This window comes from Hydra vulgaris, chromosome 08, assembly GCF_038396675.1.
Source record: "Hydra vulgaris chromosome 08, alternate assembly HydraT2T_AEP".
Lineage (NCBI taxonomy): Eukaryota > Metazoa > Cnidaria > Hydrozoa > Anthoathecata > Hydridae > Hydra > Hydra vulgaris.
In genome coordinates this window covers 60,979,331-60,991,196 of record NC_088927.1, presented here as the reverse complement: position 1 = coordinate 60,991,196, position 11,866 = coordinate 60,979,331, and the positions used below count along the sequence as shown (strand labels likewise).

The window sequence follows — 11,866 nt, the reverse complement described above, 5'->3', positions numbered from 1 at the left end:
CCAGTGGATTCAGAAAACATTAACCATTTTCGGTCACACTTTTCGCCATTATTCATAACTTTTTGAAAATATTTAACCGAATAATATCTGTACCGGTTTTTGAACATCCGCTTCGAAGATTCGAAATTAGAGTCTTTATTTTGAAAAAAAGCATACCCCTTGTTCAAATACTTCATACGTTCATTTTCCTTTATTTGTAATGGCCATAAAGCAGGGTCTTCGCGTAGAATGGTATTTAGGAAAAAAAATCATGATAAATAAGCCTAATAAAAAAATAAGTGACAATTTATAGAATAAAAATATTAACTGCCTAAAAAGTAAATTGTTTGTTTAGCAGATGTTAGATGTCATTAAAGATGTCATTAAAGATAGTAAAAATTGGAGTACCTGAGTCAAACTCATTATTATGCATTGTAGATTCAACACTTTCAACTTCTTGAATTTCATTTGAAGGACCTTGGCAGGCTACCTCATTTTCCGTGTTATTGTTTTCATCTTTTCTTTCATTGTTTTTATCATTATCTACAGTTTTTGGAAATTGCATATTAGTTTGGTTTGATGAAAAAAATTTGTCTCTTTCGGAAGTTTAGCTACCATTTCCTCTCACTCTTTCTTCAATCTTCTTTTAGAAGCTCCACTTTCATATTTTCTTAGCATTTTAATTATAAATGTATAACCCGAAAAGTGTTAAACTGTTCTTTTTTTCTCTTTCACGAATTTAGCGCTTCAACTATTAAATGCATTCACACAAGAACTCTTTTGTGCGGAAGTACAAAAGAATTGTAGAATTGCAATCGTTAATGCATTTTCAATAACAATATAATTATTCAAGTCATTAATAATTTTCCGAAGGGAATTGTTTTTGTAGCAATTTGTATAAATGTTACATTCAATTATTGCTATAAGGAGCTGCTACCAATCTAGTAATGTTTTTTTTGTAGCAGTAGTTGCGCTCCTTCGTTGTCAAAGACCGGAAAAAATATATAATGCAGCGTTTTTGTTGACAGTTATTTTATTTTTGTGCTTTTGTTTTCAGACAATTTAGTAAATTTAACTTTGGCCCTTTTAAGTTAATAAAAGATTTAATTTTCAGAGTTAATAAAAAATTATTTACTTTGAATCGGGGCCCCTAAAATTGTGGGGCCTGGGGCTATAGCCCCCTCCCTAGCCCTCCCCTTGATCCGCCACTGAGGCAGATGTGGCAGCGTTACTAACTTCGAACCTTATAACAGCTTTGGCAATGTTAGTTAAATCAATGTAATTTTTTTCACACATTTGTTTTGCAAAAAACTCATGATTCTGATTTTTATAGTCATCATTGGTATCTATTTCCACATCATAGGTTTCACTTATACAATCATTATCTCAATGGAGTGTCATGTCACTTGTTGTATTAACTTTCTCCTTACTCCTTTTCCTTGCAATCTTGGCCGTCTCTTTCTTATCAATTTGACCTCTCAGCTATCAGGCCCTGTCTTAACTTTCTGATCCTTTAAATACTCTCGTTCTAGAACTGAAAGCTTAAAGAAAGTATTTAAAAAACTAATACAAAAAAATTAAAATCAAATGGCTCCTGTTTGCTTTCTTCACAGAGACATACATAGTGTTTGTTAAAGCAACCCTTGCATCGAACGTTTCAAAGGGTAATATGTATAATAAAATATAACAACATAATTCGAGAAGAAATAAAAAACTGCATAGCTGTAAAATTTGTTGGCAGTTCAGTCACAAATTTATTGTCACTGAACTGTAAATATATTGTCGCTTTTTAAAAATGTATTATTAACTTCAAACCTGTCATCACAATTTAAAAGAGGAATTTCACTTCTGCAAGCTGATATATCAAATAACTTTAAAAGGTTATTTTTTAACCAACAAACACTGTTTTTATGTTTTGAAGCTTAAGATCGTTTAGCTGCAATTACTTTTTGAAATGTTCTTTGTACCTTTTTTTTTAGAGCCGGCCAATGTTGCAAGAGAACCGCTTAAGCTTTTTGACTCAAATTTTCAGCATATTTTCCTTTTAAATGTTAAATGGAACAGAATTTTGTTATTTCAAGAAAAAATTAGTATGGCTGTTTTACCTTTTCAAAAATTGACCTTTTTTATAATACCATTTTTGGCGGACATGTCCTCAGACCCAGATTTTTAAATAGTTGCATGAGTGTTTTAAATGGAACAGATTTTTTCCAAATCTGTTTTTATCGGCGCAAATCATATTTTCTGCTTATTTTGGGGTTTTTTTAGGATATATGCAACCATCGTTAACCAAAAAAAAAAAAATGTAAATTTTTGTTTTCATTATATTGTATGTTAGGTTACTTAAAATGTTTTCTTCTATTGTCTATATTTAAATTTGGTAGGTGATCTCCCTTAAATGCAATATTCTTGCAATCCTGCCTTACAATAATTATAACTAAAATATATTATTCAAGCTTTACTTTTGTTGTTTTAATCGATAAATGGAAAATGAGAGAAAAAAAAGAAGAACACTTACTACAAAGGATATTGTAAGAACCATGAGAAAGTCAATTTTTAAAGAAATGAAGTTAAAAGAAATTGCGGAAAAAGTTGAGATATCACTTTTTGCAATACATTCTATTTCGTATAAAATCAGTGAAGGACTTTGTGATGATGAAATCGCATCAGTAAAAAAAGGAAGGCGCAGTTCTTATGACGAGACACTAAATCTGAAATTCGATTGTTAATTGAGCATGATCTATATCATACTATACCATCGTTAAGAAACATTCTCGTTGAAAAGAATATAAATGCATCTATACCAACAATATCTAATTATTTAAAGTCGATTGAGTTCACTATAAACGACTTACATTAGTAGCAAATAAAAAGAACTTGCTGCAAAACGTTGATTTAAGGCAAAGTTTTAGCACAACTATAAATTCAATTCCTAACTATAACTTAGTGTTTCTGGATGAAACAGGCTTTAACTTACATAATTTTAATATGGCTATTCTATAAAGAATACAAAATGTTTTGTTACAGTGCCAGCAAATCGCAGAAGGAATGTAAGTCTAATGGCCGCTATAAATGTTAACGGTATTCTAAGCTTTAAGATAGTGGATAATGCCTATAATGGCGATCTTTTTTATGATTTTATAACCAACAATTTATAACCATATTTCGAAACGAATCCCTATTCTGTACTAGTATTGGATACTTGTGCATTTCATCGTCGACAAGATGTAATCAATTTGCTTGGCCAATCCAATGGTTCAGTTTGCTTTTTGCCACCATATTCATCGCAATTGAATCCGATCGAGGAATACTTTAGTTATCTTAAAGCTTCTACAAATACTTCTACAAAGCCGTTTCCAAAAACTAGCAATGAAGTTACCTTAAACTACCTTAAACTACCTTAAACTCGCTTATACCGACAATAAGCGTTGATTTTTGTGGTTGATATCGTCATATAAGAAGATTTTGAAAGATATAGCAAAACAAGCGTTATACTTATACTTTGTATGCTTTGTTATTTATAATATATCTTTAAATATAATGAGTTATAGTTATACAAAAAAATACACTTTATTCTTTAGAAAGTTATGAATAACTTTATATATCATAAATGCACTATTAAATCAACTAAAATGTTTTATATCTTTTTAAAATTTGTTTTATATTTACGTAAAATTTGTTTTTTATTTTCATAAAAAATGTTTTATATTTTCTTAAAAAATGTTTTATATTTTCGTAAAAAATGTTTATTATTTTCTTAAAAAATGTTTTATATTTCGCATAAACCCTGTAATTCAAACTGCAAAATTTTTTTTTGCTTTTTAGGAGATTTTAATTTAAATCTAATGAGTTTACAATGATAATAATGTTAAAAGCTTTATAAATATTCCGTAGCAGTTTAGTACTTTTCCCGCGATCAACAATCCAACGCGTGTTACTCATATCACACCATATGTCATAGACAATATTATTACTAGAGATGCCACGAATAGTGGTTTTGCCGAATACCAAATATTCGGCTTCAATCTCCGCCAAATAGCCGAATATTCGGTAACACTTAGAAAATTTCACATGTGACAGTTTTCAACCTGCATTAGTAAAGTGAATAACGTAATCACGCTACGGGTTATATGTTGACTATTTGTTATATCAAACTTTGTTCCTCAAAGATTGTAATTTGTACAACCCGCCACCTTAGATATATACACAATAAGTGTAATTCTATAGTAAAAGCTTTAGAACAGTTAGTGGCAGTTTATAATAGCTGTTGATGTATTTATAATATAAATTGTCACTAATATTTGTAAATAAATAAACTGAATTTATTAAATGCAATTCGTTTATTTGCAGTTTTTATTTATTTTAAACTATTGACCTCAAATATTGTCATTTAAAAATTAATTATTCTTTAAAAACTATTTAAATCAAAAAGTCAATTTATTTAACATAAAGAATTCATATTCGATTGCCGTTTTGCTTAAATAAGTAACAAAAGTTTTGATATTTCAAATTTTTGTTTGCAAAAAGCTTTAAAGATGGCATCTTTTAATTAAAAATTTGGAAATATTTGGAAACTTGTTGAGAAGACAATAAATTACTAATTTGTTTGCTGTGTAAAAACAAGATCTTGCGTGGTGAGAAGGAAAGCAAGTAAGTAAAACTATAACGCATATTATGACTAATTAAATATTTATTATCAAAACAAATAATTTACGCTGGTAATTTTTTCATTCCTAGTTCTTTTGAAGAGTACCCAGTGGGAAAAAAGACGTCGAAAAGACGTCTTTTAAAGTCTAATTTCTGATGTCTTAAAGACGTCTTTTTTTAGTCGGTTATGCAAATCTAAAAGACATCGAAAAGACGTCTTTTTTTTGTCATGAAAAGACATAGAAAATGCGTCTCTAAGACGCCTTTTTCAGTCGAATATGCAAATCTAAAAGACATCTTTTTTCGACATCGAAAAGACGTCTGTATTGGTCATTAAAATTGCGTCTTTAAGACGTCTTTGTTAATCGACGTTATTTGTTAAATCTAGAAAAGTTTTTTTTTCTAGAGAAGAAAAAAAAACCACTTTTAGATTTTTTTATGTCAATATAAAAAAGGAAGCATTTTCTACATCTTTTATGTTTAAACATAGACGAATTATTTATAAATAAAACAGCAGTATTATTCAGCATAATATATTTGTTTAAAAATCGACGAATTATTTATAAATAAAACAGCACTATTACTCAACATAATATATTTATTTAAAAATCATCAGCAGATTCATTTCCAGATTCATAACATTCTTCATCTTTCTCTTTCTCCTCTGGTTCTTGAGCGAGCTTTGTTTCTTGGCGTTGTTGTTTACGCAACCCCCCAATTTGATCAGGGGCGTTCTTCAGCTTTCTCTGAATGAAGTTTACTATTTCTTGTCGAGAACTCTTTTTTTTCAAGCTGGCTACAACTTCTAAAAAATGTGTGAACATGAAAAACAGTAACTTGTTTTAATGTAATATAAAATAGCAAATTAGATTTGATCAGCCAAACACACTAGACTTACTGACTATAAATTCAAAAATGGCTGATCCTTTTAACCCCCTCTTGTTTGCAGCTCGGTCTTTTCTTTTTGTCTCCACTAGGTTAAACTGGGACAGGAGTGCAACGGTAAACAGTCTTAAAATATAGAAAAATGAATACGCTAAAGAAATTTACGGCCATCAAAACGACTGCACAACGATGAATTATATTATGTAGTACTTAAACCAATCTAAACATCTCTCAGAAAAACCAAGTTATAGAAAACAGATATTTTTCTGTCTTCTATGACGTAACTTTTAGATTTAATTTTCGCTGAAATTAAGTGTTGTAGACCCATACAATTTAGAAATCCGTTATTGACTAAAGACCATCAAAATTGAGAGGATAATTTAGCGAATACACCATGAGAGTTGTTATTCATTTAAACTGGATAAAAGTATTATTTAAAGCTCTATTTTAGCCTGAAACGTAATGATGCCTTACTTAACAACATAACATTATAAAAACTGGCGCCATCATTAGCAACACAGATGAAATACACATAAACAAAAAAATAGACTAGAAAGCTGCAATGATGTTTAGGTATAAGTGTAACTTTCCAGTATCATTTTCACTTGGTCTTTTGTATCCGAACCACGGACTTGACGTAAAGATATTTTCTGGAAGACAACACAATAATAAATATTGTTTAAATAAAATACTAAAAAAAATAAATATTTAAAAACAGCTTTTTAATTATAGTGAGGTTCTCTCAACAATACTTTTAATACTAAAATTTTAATACTAAAATTACAAGACATTAGACAATGGATAACTTTTCCATCTTTTTTGAATATTTAAAAATGGAACACAAAAAAGTAACAAATACCATGATTAAACGTTTCTGTTCGTTTTGCAACAACTTTTGCCATTATTTTTAATTCTTTGATATCCTTTTCTTTTGTTGGCCAATGACAATGAACTATGTTTTCTTTAATCTCCCACAAGAGACCAAGTGACAGTTTCTGGTACTCTAAAACCGAATAAGATAAAAAAGCTTGTGGAATAAAAATTCTTGTGTAAGTGTAAATTTAAATTTTAGAATTCAAAAAAAGTCCCCTTTTCTGGCATTTCTTAGCTAAGAAGAAACCCATTCAACACATTTTATGAATAATTTTTGAAAATGATTTTAATTTGCAAAGTTCAACCAAATAAGAATTCCATTAACTGTGAATAGAAAAAAGGTTAAAAATAAATATTAAATCCAAAAAACTAGAATTTAAAATAACCTTACCAGCTTCGCTTAGTGGAAACCTTAGCTTCTCAAAGGGATCTGAAAATATATTTGTGAATATATATATATATACTGGGAATATATATATATATATATATATATATATATATATATATATATATATATATATATATATATATATATATATATATATATATATATATACAATATAACATAATATATATTATATATGTACTTTTATGTATTATATATGAATTAAAAAATACTTTCAAAAGTTTACCTTAAAATGTACTAACACATATAAAGGAAGACATATAAATAAATCACCCCCTACCCCCTGAATTTGGTAAATAGTTTGTTAAAAACCCGAGCAATACAAACTGACAATTGCATCAACTAACCATTAGGGAGTGTACATGCATCGACTCAGGGTTTACATATCTGCCATATATTATAATAGTATATACAATATTTTTTTTAAGTAAACTTTTAAAAGTGCTTTTTATACATATATAATACATATAATTTATATATATTATATGTAATATATATGTACATAACATATATGATATAAGTAAATAATATAAACTTATATGTATTATAAGTATATTTTTTAAAAAACTACTTATTTAATAAAATATTTATCTAATAACATGTATTATAGATGTATAAAAAGTGCCTTTTTATACATCTATAATACAAAAAATATATATAATATAATCATATATATTTATATTATATTTTTACTTAATATTATTAGTGATTTATAAAATAAAAGTTGAAATTAAAAAAAAATATATATATATATATATATATACATATATATATATATATATACATATATATATATATATATATATATATATATATATATATATATATATATATATATATATATATATATATATATATATATATATATATATATATATATATATATATATATATATATATATATATTAAACATTGAGCACTTTATTTGTAAAATATGCTAACATGATATATTATATATATATATATATATATATATATATATATATATATATATATATATATATATATATATATATATATATATGTATATATATTATATATTTGTAAATTATGTTAGCATTTTTTACAAATAGAGTGCTTAATGTTCTTAAAAAACAGTGCATTAATAAATTAGTAAAAAAACACTTATATATCTTTTACAAGAAGTTTCACCTTTGACAGGATCATCAGGGAGCTATATTATATAGCTATATCATATAGCTATATAATATAGCTCTCTGATGATATATATCATATACTATATATATCATATAGTATATGATATATATACTCCCTGTATATGTAAATATATATATATATGTATATATATATATATGTATATTCATATATATATTATGTATATGTTATATAAAGTATTATTTGGTTACATAAATTATAAAATAAAGCATTTTACCAAAAATTGTAATTTATTAAATAGTAAAACTGTCGTTTAAATGTATGCAAAAAAGCTTTTACATATCTTTTGACAAAAAACGTTTTTGTAGACAAAAGACGGGCCAATCAGAACGTAACAAAGTTGAACGCAAAGTTTCGTTTATAGTGTAACTATAGTTACGCTAAACCTGTAACATAGTTTTGCGTTTTAAAAGATTCTTTTGTTAAAACTTGTAAGTTTTTAAGATTTTTTTAAGTTTAAACGAAAAAACGAAACTTTTCAAACTTTTAAACGAAAAAACGAAACTTTTCAAACGCATAACGATGCAACTGGTTTTAGTATAACTATATATAGTTAAATGTAGTTACACAAAAACGTGTGAGCGTTTATAATTGTGAAAATAAATATAATTATATTTGTGTTTTAAAATCCAATAAACAAATATAATCGAAAAATACTATTTTTCTTTGTTAAAGTGTTTTACATAAAATTTATATAATTAAATAGTAGATAAACCATAATATCGTGAGTTAATTGACAATATTACAGTTTATCTACTATTTACAACACGATAAAACAAGTAAAAACTTATATTGCCTATTAACAATTATAATTGTTATCAGGCCCGCCGTGAGCCTTTGCGGCGCCCAGGGTCAAAATTTTTAAAGCGCCCTACTGAAACTGAAAGCTGATCTAATGATCCATAATTCAATACATATAATAAGCCATTTGATAACAAATCAAAGAGGATAAAAGAATATATAATTTTTTAATTTTAATTAATGAACATTTGAACAGTTTATTTCTAGATAATTGCAATGGTCTTTTGACTTGGTTATACACTCATACATAAAATGATAAAGTCGACACTAGAACATGGTAGAAACAGATCAAAGACAATCATTAAACACTATTGGATGTTAAGAGCAAAAATTTGTCTAGAATACAACAGCTATTGTTGTTTCAACTTCAAAGGAAATTGATCTTTCGAGCTTTACTCGTGGCGAATTTGGAAATCACTTCACCGTAGCACAACTTTTTGGCAAGATCATGCTCAATGGAAATAACCAGAAGATTCGTGAGTCGTTCTTGGCTCATTGTAGACCTTAAAGCTGTCTTAACTATAGCAAGCTTACTAAAAGATCTCTCGCCTTCCGCAACAGAAACAGGGATGGTGTTGAAGATGCGCAGCAAAATGCAGACTGATTCGAAGAGCGGCTGAAAACCTTTCTGGTATATTCCATTCAATAACGTCATGGAAGTGAGAGATTCTTTTGGACCAAAAAGATTGGATCGCTTCAGAGCATCAAGGTGGCGGACCTCTTCAATAAGTTTCTCTTCCTCAACATCGGTCGCGTAGATTTGTGCCGAGACCTTGCATTTCTCCTTCAATTGGATAGGTGCTTCAACACTTTCTTCTGATTCTTCTTCATTTGACATAACAAGAGATTTCAATGACCACAAGAACGAAAACATATTCGTCGTCTTCTCAGCAGCTTGGAGTCTATCGCTGACCTGCTGAATAAGAGTATCAAGAGCGGTATTAAATACGCTTACCTCAAACTCTTTTGCTTCGTCTTCACGGAAATGAGCGGTGTTCCTCACCTCTTCGTGAAAGGTCTTCCTTTTTTTCGTCCTCTTCTTCACAAATTCTGATTAAAAACCAAAAGAAGCAAGACCAGATGTTATCAAACGTGCCTCATTAAGGATACTGGTCCAAGATGATCTCAGTCGATTTAGATCTTCAATAAGAGTCTTAATGAGTTTCATCTCGTCGTCCAAGGAGATATTTTCTGATTGGAGTGCAAGGCTCACGTAGATTGAAGAGTTTTATACCAAAAGGTTGTCATTACGATGAACTCGAATGAATGAACCCACTTCTCCAGAGATTTTACTTCATTCAATTGATCAGCTGTTAGATCAAAATCGCGAAGCTTTTTCAAAGATTCGAGGATTTCCCTGGATCGCTTGACTAACGGCTTCACGGCCTCGATTCGCGCACTCCATCTGGTTTGCGACGTTTGATGAAGGGACAAACCAGAGGTTTCAATCAAGACTTTCCACCGACTAGGGCTTCCACTGAAAAGATTGTAAAGTGACTGGACTCGGCCAAAGTAGTTCTTGACTTCAACCGAAGATTCAGCAGAATGAACACCAGCAAGGTTGAGACTATGAGCGCTGCATGGCATATAGAGAGCTTGAGGATTTTTTTGCAGTATAATCGCCTGTACTCCTTTGTATATACCGGACATGATCGCTCCATTGTCATATCCTTGACCTCTGCAGTTTTTGAGATCGATTCCATTTTGTTCTAAGACGTCCATAAAATGTCTGCACCTATCTTTTTTTCAAGATTCTCGACCCTCATAAAGCGCTCCTTCACGGTCCATCTTTTGTCAGTACCAAAGTATACAAAGCGGAGAACAAAGGCGATTTGCTCGGTGTGAGAGACGTCCGGAGTCCCGTCCACAAGAATGGAATAGTAAATGGCCATATGAGCTTCGTTGATGATGGCACCGTGGACGATTCCTCCGCACTCTTTGATGAATTCATTTTGAGTGCTCCAGCCCAAGTAATGGTCATTCATTTTGTTACCTTCTTGTTGGGAGCGGGAAACTTCTTCTTAGTGTAGTTGGAGAGTCTTGTTGTGCTTGGCCAAGAGCTCTAGGGTAGCTAGAAAGTTGCCATTGTCGTCTTCTCGAATCATTTTTGATGAACCTAAAAATTATAATAATAAGACAGATTTATTTAAAACAATAAAGAAGCATTTGTTTTATTTTATGATGATTCTATGATGATTTTATATTATGATTTATGAATATTATAACATATTTATTTAAAAGAATAAAGAAGGATTTGTTTTATTTAATAATTTCCAAAATATCTAGTTAATCTTATAAATATAAGCAAAATAGATTTAAAGATAGTCGGTATCACAATAGAATAATTGTATATAGATTTACCTCTGAAACTAAGGTTTCGTGACGCTAAAAAAAGAGTAACATCTAATATGCATCGTAGAATTTCACGCCACCTGGGTGCTTCATTTCTTATCGAGTTTTCAAGAGCTGCATCTATTCCGCTTTGATTTCCTAAGCTTTCTAGCGCCGTTTTCCATTCTATGTAAAAGTTTCGATGCTGGGCGTTATTCTGGTGACTTTTGACTTTCTCAGATAGCTTGTGCCGGTTGCAGCTTATTCCATCATTCCATCTTAGAAGATGCGACTGGTGTCCGATCCCAAAAGATTGTTTGCTTCCAAACAGAGAACACGGAAAGCAAATAAATGATTTCTTAGATACACTCCAGACCAGCCAATCTCGGCATGTCTTCTCCCCATTGAGAGAAGTTTCGTAGAAAATTGATTCAGGAACCTTCTTCTTATTAGAATCTTTGGGAAAGCTAAAGAATTTCGAGGAAGCCCCTATAGAAGCACAGAATCTCTTTCCACTTTGGAAAGATGTGCTGCCCACAAGGCAGGATTATTGGAAGGAATGCTAGCGATGGGTTCCTCTGTTGGCAACACCTGAGAATAATTTTTAAAAAATCTTATTTTATTAGCTTAAAAGTTTATTAACATCATTTCTTTTAAAGTGGTAGAACTTACTAAAATATTCTCTTCATTAACAGCTACCATTCCGAGTTTTGATAGGGGCTCTCCCGAGCTTTCAGAAATGTCAGTGACATCGTTTTCAGTTCCAAC

The 11,866-nt window shown here is 29.7% G+C and overlaps 1 protein-coding gene and 1 long non-coding RNA gene across 2 annotated transcripts; both read right to left on the bottom strand.

Moving 5' to 3' along the window:
- Positions 1-5,206: 5,206 nt before the first annotated feature.
- LOC136084410 (uncharacterized) lies at positions 5,207-8,271 on the bottom strand. The gene is made up of 4 exons (XR_010640547.1): positions 8,184-8,271; positions 6,776-6,814; positions 6,371-6,514; positions 5,207-6,161 (listed from the first exon to the last, which is right to left on the bottom strand). It is a non-coding gene; the product is annotated as an uncharacterized LOC136084410 (long non-coding RNA).
- An 863-nt stretch (positions 8,272-9,134) lies between these two features.
- Positions 9,135-9,641, bottom strand: LOC136083519 (uncharacterized). The gene has a single exon (XM_065802922.1). It carries the CDS (start codon positions 9,639-9,641, stop codon positions 9,135-9,137), a length of 507 nt encoding a protein of 168 aa, XP_065658994.1.
- Between the last annotated feature and the right edge of the window lie 2,225 nt (positions 9,642-11,866).